Source organism: Epinephelus lanceolatus, chromosome 14 (genome assembly GCF_041903045.1).
Source record: "Epinephelus lanceolatus isolate andai-2023 chromosome 14, ASM4190304v1, whole genome shotgun sequence".
NCBI classification, from domain to species: Eukaryota; Metazoa; Chordata; class Actinopteri; order Perciformes; family Serranidae; genus Epinephelus; species Epinephelus lanceolatus.
This window is the reverse complement of record NC_135747.1, coordinates 22,200,059-22,215,312: the sequence shown is the minus strand read 5'-3', so window position 1 is coordinate 22,215,312 and position 15,254 is coordinate 22,200,059. Positions and strand designations below refer to the sequence as shown.

The window sequence follows — 15,254 nt, the reverse complement described above, 5'->3', positions numbered from 1 at the left end:
TTCATATATCAGCTAAATCAAAAGAAGAACTATTGGCTGAATAATGATACTTTGGCAAAAGTATGGAAACTAACATTGGCAGAAGCAGTGAGAGAGGCTGACCATGGCCAGTTAGAGGAAAGGTGAGAGGACGAGAAAAATTTTAAACTTTTCTTCTAACTTTTCTACTTGTGCTTTTAAGAGGAGGTCCTCATGTCAGTCCGAAATGAAATGAAGAGATGTGGACCTCTACACCAAATGTCAAACAAAGGCCATGTTCTGCCAATACAAATCAGTAACATTGCTATTTTGCATTTCCACAAATAGAATGAAAGTTTCACACATTTGAAACTGGGTTTTTAAGAGTCTCTGGTTGTTTTGGGATAGTCTAGTCCAGATTTGACAAGTCTCAGTATAGTGTTTTTTTTTTTATACATACCTGGTCCAATGTGGTCGTCGTCCTGAAAACCTCTGAAGAAACGCTCAGGGAAGTATCTTTGTGCTTCATTTAAATGGCAGACATAAATTTGTGAAGCCAACCAGTTAATCTTCGTACTTTAAGTATTTTGTCTTGTAAAAACCCAACAATAAATTTACTGTTTGTGTCTGTGGCGTCTTTTTACTATCGTTGTGCTGCATCAAGCTGTTGTGGGCTCATTACTGCCTCCTGAGGCCAGAAGGTGGAAAACACCCACTGGTACTGGACGACTGGTGTTGTAGTGGGTGTTCTTTTTCTTCTCAAGAGCCACAAGGGGCAACAGTGAGCCCATACAAACTTCGACCAACGGTACAAAGGTGAGATTTATGCTTTATTGTAAGTGTTTTCAAACAGTGTTCTTTGGTTTTACAAAGGAAAAGCATGTTAACATTCTAATGCTAGCAAGCTCAAAAGGAATTTCATTATTCAAATTGTCATACAAAGAAGAGTTGTGCATTGGGCATATGAAACTGTGAGGTTTTGGTAGTGCTTAATTAGTTCAAAATTATCAGGATAAATGCTCCATAGTTTGGATTTTTTTTAAATGGAGTTTTTATGAGGTACTTATCCATTGTGAATGTATTACCTTCAGGTGATGGTGGTCAACATGTTTCTGGTTTGGAGAAAAAAGCAGGAGAACCACCACAGAAGCTATGCAGTTTACTGCTGTGGATGGGGTCGACAATAAAACATATTTTGGTCACCTAAAAAAGTCCCACCTAAAACAATCAATATCAGTTTTTGTGTGCACTATATTGAGAGTATTTCCAGTGCTTTATCTTTCCATCAGACAGCGACTGAAGCCATATGACGCTCTCTTCAAAGCCAGACTCCATGAAAAAAAACAGTGATTTAAGATTTAACATTGCTGAACACAGGAGCTGCTGGTCTACCACTGCATTGATCAGTTCGTTTGTTTTTGTTTTTGTGTAATTTTAAGGGGGTTAGTTTGGATTCACCAAAGGCACACAGTAACACAAACTAACTAACTGATTGAGGCAGCAGTAGACCAACAGCTCCTGTTTTCAGAGAACCAAAATGACTGTTTTTGTCGATGGAGTCTGGCGACTTTTGAGAAAGCAGAGATGTGTCACAAGGAACCAGTGGTTGCCCCTGTTTTCAGATTGAATCAAAGCATTGGACAAAGTGTTAAACAACTGCCATATAGCAGAGCAACACAGGTAGTGTGGTTGAAACAGGATAAATAAATGCATATAAAATGATAGAGAAAACCACCGTTGCTACTGAAAACATTCATCAAACAACTGATTTACTACAGTGTTTGCTGTACAATCTGTGAAATGTATAAACATAGTGTTGATTAGTGCACCATTGGGCTTAGGAGTAAAACTCATTTGACACTGTCATTTACTGTAAATCCACGCAGCAACAGCTGGGATTGAGAAAGCAAACAAACAGACATAAAGAGAGCTCTGCAGAAGCAATCCTGTCTCCTGGAAATTACAAACAGATTCAGAGCACTTATTACAGTAGGTACTTTCATCCTGAAAGCTTGCTTGATAGATCAGCTTTTCCCTGAGCCATCTTGACCACCAGTTGACCATCGGGGCATTATGTTAATGAAGGGCACTGCTGGTCACAGCTGCAGTGCCACATGGGCTGGCCAGGCCTCAAGGCTGATGCTGATAATCTGTCAACAAATACACCGGGCATGGATCGACATCCCTGCTCAGATTAAACCGACAGTATTTGTTACTAAAACACCAGACACATTAGTCCATATTAAATGTAAACCACCATTATATGTGAGCACTGGTATATTTCTAAAATCAGTCCTATAGATTTGATCATTTTTAACAAGCACTTCTAAATACTGAGTTCACTTTTTCAAAGCTCTTTACATAGACAGCACAAAAGAGGTCAATGTGGACTAAACTGTCATTGCTAAAATGCATTCAGTGACCACATCTTTCCAAATTCACCACCAAGTTGATCGTGTCAGTCTAGTCTGCCTGACTTATTGATCCTTTATCTCACAGAGGTTTGTTACAACCCAAAGTCCGACCACGACTCTGAAATATTGTGCTGTGTATGGATAAATCGTTGGTGCTGTCCATGGTGCTGAAGTAGAAGACAGATTTGTAAATGTGCCTTTTTCTCTTAGCGCCATCAGTCTGTCAGTTTCATCTTGGACCTATAATATTCTCGAAACTATGCATTATAGATGCTCAATTCTGTTCTATACTGTAGCCCAGTGGTTTCCAACTGGTCCAACCATGGAGTCCAGATTTGTCCTTAGTCATTAGTTCAAGGTCCACACAGTTTAAAATATTCAGCGTCATACTTGCATTTGGCCATGTTGTCGAATTAGTTTGCTGTCTCTGTTAAGTAGCTATCTGTTAGTCACTCACTCTACAGCAGGAAATGGCACTTCAAAATAAAAGCTCTGTGCCAGATATTCACTGTAATTCAACATAAAGTTTGTTTTTTTAAAACTTGATACATTTGCGAGTCACTTGCGGTCCAATCAGAATGGACCCACAAACCAATTTTGAACTGGGAGCCACCAGTTGGGAACCACTGCTGTAGCCCATATACTCTACAGAGTAGCATAGTTGCGGAAGAGCAAGAGGATCACTGGGGGTGGGAATCACCAGAGATCCCACAATACGATATTATTAGGATACTTAACTCATGATACAATATTACTGGGATTTAAATGTGCCGCAATATCCTGAGTATTGCAACAACATATAATGAGGTAACTATTTCAGTCTGTTCATCTCAGAGCAAATAATTTTTATTGCCAATACAAAAAAGAAATTGATTTCATTGGTCTAATAAGCTACCAAAAGTTTAATTTGTACTTGCAACTTACTTACAACTAATACTTGGCATCTATGTATTGATAGTGTCATCACACAAAATAATGCTGCATGCTGTATCAATTTTTTCCCCCCACCACTAAGGATCGTAAAGACACGCTCAGTGTCTGTGCTGCCAGAAATACACCCCCAGACGAAGTCACCTCTGTCCCAAAATATTTCACGGGAGACACATGACTACGGTTAAGGCATCCTGCAGCAATGTCCTTTGGGTGGTGGACATGAGTGTGTGTGTGTGTTGGTTGGTTGGAGGTGTGAGGGCATGGGGGTGTTCCCACAGAGCCATCCGCCACATTAAAAATTAACAAAATCACTGGGTGCAAAAGGTCAGATGTGGGTGAGAACTTGTGGCCAAATGCAGACGACAAGGTTGACTAGCACTGGTGCATGTCTGTATCTGTAGCTGTCCTATACAAGTATGTGTAGTCAATATGTGTAGTTATGTGTGACATTACAGGGATTATTTTAGTTTCGGTTATAATTACTCTGCAAAAATGGCAACAGAAAAGCCTATTGTAGCATATGGCAGCATTTGTGATTCATATCTGTGATATTTATGTTGTAATGCTATCTGTAGTTAGTCTTTTTTCTGGTTCTGGTTATTGTGTAATGAGTGACAAACTGTTACAGTTGGGAGACAAATGTTGTCCACGTCCAGGAGCAAGATTTAATTCTTGAGATGCTGCTTTAGTGCATTTTGGACATTAGATTAACTGTTAAAGGGGATAACTGGGCAAAGACATGCTTAGATGTTAACACACATACAAGACAGATTGAGCTACTTATTCAGACATGCTGATCAGAACAAGATCACATCAGTAAACTTGGTTCTGAAGACAAAGTATGTTCTGAAGAAAACTGGGAATCCAAAGAAGAGTTCAAGTGTAGTGGTCCAATTGCCCCTTAGGCAAAACTACACCCCACTGATGCTTTTTAGACTATAATCATCTACTCAACAGCAAAATCATGTTACAGGGCTGGCACACCACACAGCTGAAGTGATATCACAGGATGTGGCACATACTTGGATCTGATCCCTGCAGATGGCTGTGGCAATTTTGGAACCATCAGTGGCAGCAATATCATTAACTGCACAGGCTTTCATGTGGCACAAAATACACTGTAATCCTAAAATGTTTCTGCTTTAAACGTCAACATCCTGTAAGAGGACACATTAGTACTACATTTCTTTTTTTTTAGAGATGCTATTTAAGGTGTTTTACAGCATTGAGCCCTCATTTTGGCAGACTTAATGTCTGCATCCACCGCCAGGCTGCGAGCTGGATCAGTAGTGGTCAGCAGGAGGAAGCTGTTCTCCACTTTGGTATTTTTGCCAGGATTTTACGCTCATTTGGGGCACAGAGGGGTCCCTTTCTATAAAATGTCCAAAATTTCTGTCCTGTCATTTACCCCCTGTTAACCTCATAACAATCTGAATGTCTCAGTAAGCTCAGTATTTCCTTGTCCTACCTTTTTGAAGAGCCAAGGAGCCTCCACGTATTCAGAATGCATGAGCTCTCCCTCTGTGTCCCCTGCTGTATAATCAGTTTAAACAGAGTGCAACACAGTCTAAAAGCTGAGCTGTGCAGTGCAAACTCCTGCTGCCCTGCTTCACACCATGCCTGACAGACAGTGCTGCCCTTCTGTTGTGTCAAACAGCTGTAATTTGTGAATGAGCATCTTTCGACAGAGCCACCAGTCTCCCATCATGAGATTATAACTGTGACATCATCGCTGCTGCCCAGGAGCATCTCATCAGAGACCAAGTTTGATTCTAGTAGCTGCAGCAATTAGTCGATTAATCGATTAGTCAATTGTCAGGCAGCTATTATGATGATCAAATAGTCGTTTTAGTCTTTTTTTTTTTTAAGCAAAACAAGCCAAATATTTGCTGCTTTCATGCTTTTTAAATGGGAGAATTTGATGATTTTCTTTGTCATACATGATAATAAACTGAAAAGCTTTGGATTTTTGGACTGTTGGTCGGATAAAACATACCATTTGAAGACGTCACCTGTGGCTGTGGGAAATTACACAGGAATTTATGGTGTTTTTTTGAAAAAACGATTAATCTTTTAATCGAGAAAATGATGGGCGGATTAATCGATAATGAATATTATTGTTAGCTGAAGCCCTATATTCCCACAATCCCTCATTACTTCACTCTTTATATGTATGTAGGGCAATATCACAATATTTTGACTGAATGCCTCAATATCCATACTGTGACAATATTGTAGGCAGTGGTTCCCAAGTGATGGGTTGCGGTCCTAAAGTGGACCGCAGGTCCATCCTGAGTGGACCACAAATGCCTCACAAATGTGTCAAGTTTGTAAAAAAACACACTTTATTTTGAAATACAGTAAATTTCTGGCTTAAAGCTTTTATTTTGAAGTGTCATTTCCTGCTGTAGAGTGAGTGACTAATGGACAGCTACTGGACAGAGATGCAAACTAGCTCAATAACATGGCCAAATGCAAGTATGATGCCAAATCTGAACTCTGAGCTGGACCAGTTGGGAACCACTGTTGTAGGGTTCACTACTGGTGCTGTTACAAAATATTTACAGAATGATATTTCTGATAAATAATCAGTAGTGTGGATATAATGACTAAGAAAATAAATAACTAACAGCTAGAGGAGTCTGGTAAGTTCAGAAAATTACATCACTTCACTGTAATGCAGCCCATAAAACCAGGAAAAGAACACTATGACGATATCCGAAATCTAAGACGATATCTACTCTATATCACGATATCTATATAATATCAATATACTGTCCAGCCCTATATGAATGTAAGGAGTATTTCTGCAGCTCCACCTGTCAGTCTGTCTTCTTCTTACACTCAATTTGATCTACAAAATGTACATTTAATATGTTGGTTTTTGATTTCAGCATTGATCCTCATATTGGTAGAAGCCATAAAGTCCAGGAAATGTAACTCACCAAACTTCTTTGCTCGTCTGATGGGCCCAAGAAAGAATTGCCCTGAAAGATAATAAATCATCACTTTAGTTTAACAAGTAAAAGGGTTCATTTGGCCACTCAAAACACTCTCACATTCAGACATGTGTTGCTCCAAATCAGATAGAGATTAACTCTGAAACGATATTTTTAGATTCTTAAATGTTCAGTGACTGTTAAGGCCAGGTTGCAACCTCACATTTTGAAACCAAGGCCACATGGCTCTGAGAGTACCAGCAAAGAAGCTCAGTCAGTCTAAAACCTTCAGCTAAATGGAAAAATCTGTTTTTGATGTAAACAGCATATGGATAATGACGACAAATCTCCAGAGTGATGAGCAGAGACCAGTGGGGATGGGCCCACGCATGTCTGAGAACTTCCCCTGAGAGACTTCTTTTATATTTACCAATTTCTCAACAAAAAAAATACTTGTGGAAATATTGTTTTTCGAGGGATGTCTGTGTGAGCTATCGCTGCCTGCATTTAAGCACCAGCCACCATACATTTGCTGCATTTGACATAAACCTTAATCTAAGTCTTAATTTTCTGACAGCATCAAATGACACAAGGTCACTTCTGCCTGAATTTACTATATTAATCGGACAGCTGTCCTGACAGGGATTTGGCATATATAAAATGCTACAGCACAAAGTAATAGGACATCCTTTAATCACTCCTACAGCCTACATGTTCCTACTGAACAGTCACATACTGACACAGATATCCTCCTGGCAGTGCCTGTTTCATTTCAGAAATGCCAAGATTAATACACATTTTGGCTCTCTAAAGAAATAGATTGAAGACAGAAAAATCCTCAGTAAAGCAATATCACACTGCCATTCCTCTTTCTGAGGTGAGTGGAGCTCTGCAGGTGAGCTGCTCCTTCTCAGAGCTCCACAGGTAGCTACTTTATCACCTGTGGAAACGTGACCTTTTTTTGCCTGCGTTCTGAACGGTGGTTTTAATGTCATATCTTAAATGTTACCATGAGTCTTCTGACAGTATATGACACACAGATTAAGTTTAACAGTCTGGGTAAAAAGGCGTCCTAAAATATCAATCTGCATAAGTAAATATTTGTCCACCATGAGATCAGGGTTTCTTACCGTAGGCAGTAGCGGCTCTATCTGAGCTCCTTGCTCCGTGGTGTCCATCTTCCTCCCTCCAGCAGTATCGTTGTATCAGAGAGATGGAGCAGTGTGTGTAATCCCGGGCAGGTGTAGCAGGAACTGAGCGACCACGCAGCGGTCACATGTTTATATCATGGTCGGTCAGCAGCTCGGTGGTAATTTGCGCCTCTCGTGCCGTCCTCGCTCATACAAACATGCGCGTCTGTGCCAGCTGACGCGGACGCGCCACGGTGTTAGCGTTTGTTTGAGACGCAGAGGAGAGAGACCGTGTTTTCTGGGTAAAATGTTCTGTGAGGTGTGCGTGTTATATAACTGTGTGTTTGTGGTTTTTATTAAACTGAGTCAGTGGGCATGGGCTGCAGAAAATGCTGCAGTCCAGCTCTGCTCTGCAGTATGTGGCTAGTGTTTCTTCCCTCACATTTTCCATACAGTATCACACTCCTACTTCATGGGAAATTACGCTCCAAAAAGCCAGGTGAAGTTATTGACATAAAATCATCTTGTCACTCAGAAGATTGCATATTTTTTGATTGATATTTGCAAAATTCTGGAGATTATAACTCCTAAGAATGTGACTTATATAATCATAAGACAGCTTTTTATCTGTGGCATCCTGCAACCTTGAAATGAATTTAAGATGTAAAGCAGATTTAATAATGCCAGATCATGCACTCCACTGTGGATGCATACAGGAAAACCCAGAGCAAAGGCAATCAAATTCTCAAATAAGAACGGATAATAATTTTTAAGAGTATTTTGGAGTGTTATATTGGAGCAGTAGGAGCGTGCTTGTGATTTACAATAACAGAACACATCTAATATTTCCTCCTTTCCACATGGTGCAGGTCCCCTCCAACTTTTGGCTCTGAAATTCTACTTTTGAAGGCAGTGGTGAGTGTGATGTTGGCACCCATGAGCAAGACAATGCACACACACACACAAACACACACACACACACACCACCCAAAAGACTATGATGAGGAAAAGTTTGTATCAAAGTAGCTGAATTTAAAGCTTTAATAGGCCTTTAACCCTAGAGGGTCCAACGTGATCCATTTGGCTGCAGGGCTGTTTCAGCCACCCATGCCTATACATAAATTTAAGGTATTGTTTTTACACTGTTGTGACTTTGAGATTTTAGGGACAGTGTTAACTCCCCTGTTTGAATGGCTCATCAGAGCTTGTGGGTTGTATCTGAAACCATTTTTGGCACTGCAGTACTGAGTCTTCCTAACAGCAGGGATTCCTGTTGTTATAATAATAGTAAAGTATCGCCATCTGGTGTAGATCAGCATCCACGAATAGTTGAATCCAGAGGCAGACTGCTCTACAGCCTTTAACTGCATCATAAATAGGCTAGAATTATGTTTATTAACGTATTTAATTTTTTTTAATGTCTCATAGCTGCCGCTGGAGTGGACTGACCTCCTGGTATGGACACATACAAAGAAGATGTTTGATGCATTCAGTTATCGCCATCTACTGTTTGTCCCTGGGAAGGAAGGCCTGTCGCTGGCTGCCAGAGTGAGCATTTACACACACAAACACACACTCATTTTGAGAAAAGCTAAATGCCACACGTCTTATTGACAGCTGTGAGCACCTCCTTCACACCAAAATCCCAATTAAGTGCACATTGGGTTTATTATGTATCCGTTTTAATTATATTTCTTCACTTCATTATTTGATATCAGTGATTAGTATTTTTTTTTTCAAATGACGCCATTAAAAATCTGATGATAACGCCAGAGTAGAAATAGGGGTGAAAACTGTTTAAACTAACTGATCAATTCATTTGCAGTCACTTATAATAAAAATAACATATTTCTAAAAATCATGTGCTTCCATTTGAGGTTTATCCTCACCCCTGTCTTGTTCTGGTCCCCTGCACATTTTCACACAGGCAAGACTTTCTTGTGATGTGTCACTTCCTTTGGCTGCCGAACAGAAAACTTGTCAACTTCACAGGTTTTTTTTTCTTTTCAGTGTAACTATGATCAAAAAAAAAAAAGTTTTCACCCCCTTAGATTGGCAAACAAAGTCAGTCCAACCAAATGTTGTTGCAACAATCCTTATTGTTGATTCAGAAAAATGTCAGGTACTTTTCCTTATCATTAAAAGGATCACTTTGAATTATGGAATAATGGCGTATAGGGAAATTACGCACATATAATACTATTATTATTATTAGTTTATTACATTATTGGTGTCTCACATTATTTTTGGCTCTTTTTAATTATACTTATTTTGCCAGGTGGAAGCCTCATTAAACGGATCTTTGAAACCAAGATTTTTTTTTACTTTATTTATGAATATTCTGAACCAATCAGCAGACGCGCGACAGGGCAGGGTGTCCAATTTAACAACAACAACAAAAAAAGTCTCATATGTAGTATGACGGGTGACAGGATTGTCTCTCACAAGCATCACCTAATTGGGATCATAGTGAGATTAAAATATTCCCTCATAACCGCATTAAATCTGAATTACCGAAAAGGTGATGGTGCGTTCATGAAAAACAGCCAAATAAATTCTTCGTTTGTCAAATGCAAATCATTTTTAATAGATGCATGATCTTATTAGATAAAAATAAAAACGTGAATTACGTGTCCTTAACATCATTTATTATGTTTCAATCACGTTACAGCAGATACAGAGATTTCCACAACAGCATATCGTACAGGCTATGAAAAATAACCGGCTTGAAATCAATAAAATAAAATAAAATAAAAAAAAGGACTCTAAGTCTACATTACCAACATTTATAACTTCTTTAACCACAGGTAGGATGGATGTAGCAGTGATCGTCATAAACTTTTGGTAGCCTACAGCTTTGATAAAGTACAAAATACATTTTTTTTGTCACTGACAGGGATTAATATGCCAGCATATGCTACACAAGAACATTTCATGTACAAGATTCTCGATATCTTTCTTTACTAACAGTTCAGGCTACTCAACAGAAGAGGTTCTTTTTTTTTTAAAACACTAGTTATGAGTCGTATTTTAATCTATTCTGTGTACATCCAATCACTATCACCAAATGTTCAATATTATGTACATTATATTCACAATTACAGTGTTTTCTGGAAACTAGGCGCCCGAGCCATGGAAGAATTTACACTTTGGCCATTTACTGTGGAGGTGACAGTCCTTCTCATCTTTTTTTTTTTATTGATTAACCTGTAGATAGATAGATAGATAGATAGATAGATAGATAGATAGATAGATAGACAGATAGATAGATAGATAGATAGATTTTCTTCTTCGTTGTTTTAACTGTGAGGATAGAAACTGTAATAACCAATGTCCTTTGTGCAGTTCTTCTCACACTCTCTCGGTGCCAGCAGCTCAGATTTTAACGGGGACACTGTCTCTGAAACCGGCGTGGCAGAAGGTGAGATTCTCCTCCTCTTGGCCTGTTCAAAGATACCAGAATCACTCGAATCAATGGACTTAATGGAGGACGGGGTCTCTATCCAGCTCGACTCTGATGTCATGTCTTTGGGTTTGGCCTCCTCCGACCCGCCGATGGGTGACCTCTCGGTCGGGATGGAGTCCCCCTCCTCGGCCAGGTAGTTGGTGCCGGCCCTGCCACCGATAGAGTTAGCGGGCCAGCAGGAAAAGACCGAGCTGGATTTGCTGTTTACGCCACAGTACTGCGGCGGCGTGCGTCCTCCCCAGCCTGACGGGTCTGCGTAATAGCCAAGAGGCCGGTTGGAGCAGCCTGCAGTCGGCAGGGGAAGAGCCTTCACTCCGGCCGCTGCGTAGGACAGCAAGGTGGCCGCGTTACCGGCGAAATCAGCGGCGTCGTATGCCGAGGCAGCAAAGTCCAGTCGGTTGTTGGCAGGGGTGACAAACCATCGCTGCGGGGGGGTGGCAACAGTGGGCTCGTCGGTTTGCTGCGGGGACAGCAAGCTGTTGCCGAGTGGGACGCTGCGCTCCGTGCCAGGACCAGTCCCCACGCCAGGGTGAAAGCGAGATTTGGCATAAGTGCTGACAAATTGGTCCTGCAGGAAAGAGCTAGGCATGGCATATCTCGCACCCGGCACGATCTGTGAACGCGGAGAGTCACCCGGTGATGGAGTTAGGCGGTCGATGTCGCAGCCTGTGTAGACACTGAAAAGATGGAGAGGAAAAACAGAGAAACAATTCAGTGACTAAACAGAGCGCTCGAGCTGGTTCTTTAGAGATAAAACAAAATGTAGGTCAATATCACTTTCACCAATTAGTAGAATCTCACATCTCATGTGTGCAAAAAAAAATCTGCCTTGATAGACATAAAAGCAGGGTGGCATCAAATCTGATCTTTACGCACGTGTGGTGTTTCCAAATAGACCCACTGCTTTATAAACAATAAAAAATAAAAATATGAACAAAGCTGTATTTCCAAAAAGGGATCGCTTTATTCAGATGTTTCACCACTAAATTTTGCGGGTTTTATTAAAATCTCAGCATGCACTTATTTTCAGAGCAAGACAAGCCGAGCTCACATGAAGAGGATTTTTTTTCCACCAATGGACAATTACGGAACAAATATTTGGATGTTAATTATTATTTTTTGTCACATATTAACATGAAATTTCTGTCTGTTAAAGTAAAACAAATACCTGCTTCAGTTGCAGAAATTCAAACTTTAAAAAAAATCATTTTATATTTGTTTATTCGATTCATTTTTAAATCTTATGAGCTTCTTCTAATTTGGACAGCAATTCACAAAATATTGCAGCAAAATTATGGAAGTGCTTTTATGTTTTTAATAAGATGTAACCTGATTGTTGATTTAGAGTTGTATTGATTTCATTTACAGCAGCATAAAATAAAGCAACACTGAAAAAAATTAATTAAAATTAAAAGTTCAAAAATCCAAAATATAAAAGAAAATCTTACGTGTCATAGTTGTCCCGAAATCCTTTTGCAAACGGATTGTGGTCGATTTTCAGTTGCGTAATCTGTGGGAAAAAATAATGCATTGATTAGAAAATCAGCGCAGATCATTGAAGTGCAGCGTCAATTCCAAAAATAATATTATAGTTATTTTGCGCATTGTCTTAAATTGTTACACACAAATAAGTAAACTAACCATTATTTCAAGGTGTAGAATATTCTGTTTCTTATTTCTAAATGCTTTAAAATAGATAAGAGACTTGTTTGGAGGGGACATTGGCAGTGTTAGAGTGTGTGGAATATGAAGTGGTCGTACATCGGTATTCTGGTAAGCTGTGACGGCGATGAATTGCGTTTCTGTGAAGGTGAAAGTCTGGACTCTTCCTGGTTGGCTGGTGTCCTCTGTCCCATCCTCGTTTACTTCCACCACATGGAGCCTGGGCTGGTACTTGTGGAGAGACTGGAGAACCACCATCTGGAGATTCAATTAGAGACGGACGTCAGAAACTCAGCTTCAAAGTTTGGATAGAATAAAGCAGAATTAAAAACTGATTTTATCTTTTATTTAATGATTAATGTAATAAGGTTGCACTACTGTTGTTGCGCAAGTGATACAAGTAAGACACTCCAGATAAGAAATAATGGGAGGCTAAGAAAGAAAAAAAAAAGCATTGCATTTTTCCAACTGGTACACAAATAATCCAAAAATATTTATAATGAAAGCTCTGATAAAATGTTGCATTACCTGCCCCGTGTTGTTGGAGGCACCTTTGTTGTTTGTAAGCTTTAGCTTTCCAAATGATATTTCTTGACGCATCCAGTGCGCTCCGGTATTTGGTGAGTCCGGGTGCATATAAACCCTATTTCCTAAAAACAAACACGCACAAATACAAAGAGTTAAAACACAGAATATATGTTTTATTATTAACAAAAATGCTAAATTCGTTTGCCAAGATTTTTAAATCTGAATTTTTAACCACATACGGTGGTAAGAAAAAAAGGTATGAAATCAAAAAACACGTTTTATTATGAGATTAAAAATGTTAATTGGGGCAATAAATGAATTAAAGTACCTATTACATTTGTGTCTGCTTTCCCACATGGCACCCACTTGCCTCCTTGAAATCGCCAGTGATTCGGATCAGCAAGTATTACATCCACAAATATATTGTAGTGAGCAGTTGGGTCAAGGCCAGAAATGTTGAAGCTTAAAAATGGGAACATTCGTCTGTGGAAAATAAAGGAAGACAGATTTAGAAAGCGCATCTCGTCACAAAAAAGGCGCAAAAATCAGATTCACTTCTGCGTTTTTATCCTTGAATCCTTTTTATTTGGAGAAAGAGTGATTCGATGTTAATACGCATCCATTTTGAGCTAAAAGCTTCACAGTAATTTGGCCAAACAATCTGCAGGTGTATTAGATATATGTATGCGCTCTTACCGTCCTTGCTTTGTGATGATCATCTCTGTTTGGTGTCTGTGAAACTTCAGCCACAGGGCCCTGTTGCACAGATACACCTGTGCTTTCCCCGGAACCAGTCCTGCTTGCGCCGTGGAGAACTGGTAAAAAGCCCCTCCTTGGTAAGTGTGTCCATACTGTTGCGCGTAAGGGTAGCCCGCTGCCGGGTAGCCTTGAGGAGAAGTGTTGGTCAGAAGGCTGTTGTAAGCTCCATTAGTTATGACCGGGTGATGGGCCATATAACGGCTGGGACTTCCAATAGAAAAAGCCGGGTGCGCTGGTCCATGCTGGCTCGGGTAAGGGAACATGGCACTGGGAGCTGCAGAGACTGACTGTGGCTGGGTGGATGGAGAAAAGATGCACCTTTCTCCTGCAGATCCATCGAAATTATGACGGATGTCAGAGACTCCGTGAAGACCAGGAGAGAGTTTGCCCCTCTGGACGTCCCCTGATGCGTCCTTGGAGTCGGGAAAATTGTCTGCCTCTGACTGATTCGTCATCTCCCTAGAGTTTTTTTTCAGAGGTGAACTTCTCTCCAGGTTGTCACTTGCAGATATAATAGGATGGTCCTGCAACGAAAGCTCTGATCCATCGGAGCTCGAAAAGCCACTGCCCACATTCATAAATTTCTTGGAGAGATCACTCGCTGGCGAGATGCAATTCTCAACCTGCATAGCTCAATAGGAAGCCACTATTAGCTCAACCTATATCACAAGCTTTTGCACGCGCCTTTTCCTAATCTAACACTATGAAAACGCCTTGCTATGACTTGTGCTACCGAAGGCAGCAAATTAGCCAATTGACACCATCCTGCAATCAGGAAGGATTTTCTTTCCATCACTCTCCCCGCTTTGCTAATGAAACAAGTATTGCCATTGGTTAACTCAAGGCTGTAATTTAATTAGACAGCTCTTAATTAGGACAATCTGAGGAGCGCTGTGAGCAAAGTGATTTGTTTGTAGTGTGACATGGATATATTTGATTAAAACGTATGGACTCCGACTGTGTGCTTTAATGCATATATGAACAAGAACAACAAAAAATAAAGATAGAAATATAACCCTTCTGAGGATTGTTCTCAGCTGCGACGTCAGCTGCGTTATTTACCTATTTATCCGCGTTATTTACCTATTTATGCGCCATGAGTGCCAAAGTATGTCTGCCGAAGAAACCAAGATATATTATTAACACGCCAAAAATGACAGTCCATGACAGGCAGTGCATCTGATGCCTTAAAATGTTTGTGGTATAGCGTGAAATCATGGCGTCCCACTGAAGATGTGTTTATGAGTCCCAGTGCTGATGAATATTTGATGCCCTTAAAGTTATGAGCCGGTGGACTGATAACAGAGCTGCTGTGGCAAATACATCTCACAGAGAGTACATGTCAGGGGCTGCTGCTTTGGAAGGATTTTTGATATAATTTGATAAAGTCTTTCCTTGTTTTTGTGGAGAACTTAGTGTCAGAGTTAGAGGCTTATTATGAGTGGTTATATGTAATTAGATTTTC

The 15,254-nt window shown here is 40.1% G+C and overlaps 2 protein-coding genes across 3 annotated transcripts in view; both read right to left on the bottom strand.

Moving 5' to 3' along the window:
- slc4a10b (solute carrier family 4 member 10b) overlaps positions 1–7,731 on the bottom strand; it is a 37,714-nt gene extending 29,983 nt beyond the window's left edge. For both annotated transcript variants that reach the window (XM_033617472.2, XM_078174487.1), the window contains exons 1-2: positions 7,375–7,731; positions 6,251–6,292 (exon numbers count right to left, since the gene is read on the bottom strand). In XM_033617472.2, the coding sequence (XP_033473363.1) occupies positions 6,251–6,292; positions 7,375–7,422 (90 nt within the window). In that variant the 5' untranslated portion in view covers positions 7,423–7,731. The remainder of the gene's footprint in view (positions 1–6,250; positions 6,293–7,374) is intronic.
- Positions 7,732–10,000: 2,269 nt separating this feature from the next.
- Positions 10,001–14,558, bottom strand: tbr1b (T-box brain transcription factor 1b). The gene is made up of 6 exons (XM_033616944.2): positions 13,727–14,558; positions 13,359–13,513; positions 13,031–13,152; positions 12,602–12,760; positions 12,289–12,350; positions 10,001–11,517 (listed from the first exon to the last, which is right to left on the bottom strand). Exons 1-6 carry the CDS (start codon positions 14,416–14,418, stop codon positions 10,674–10,676), a joined length of 2,034 nt encoding a protein of 677 aa, XP_033472835.1. The 5' UTR covers positions 14,419–14,558; the 3' UTR covers positions 10,001–10,673.
- Between the last annotated feature and the right edge of the window lie 696 nt (positions 14,559–15,254).

Coding starts and splice junctions, on each gene's coding strand:
- tbr1b (XM_033616944.2), bottom strand. CDS start 14,418: ATGCAGGTTGAGAATTGCATCTCGCCAGCGAGTGATCTCTCCAAGAAA. Junction 12,761..13,030: donor CCTCCAACAACACGGGGCAG/GTAATGCAACAT, acceptor TTGAATCTCCAG/ATGGTGGTTCTCCAGTCTCT. Junction 12,351..12,601: donor CAGCTTACCAGAATACCGAT/GTACGACCACTT, acceptor TTTTTCCCACAG/ATTACGCAACTGAAAATCGA.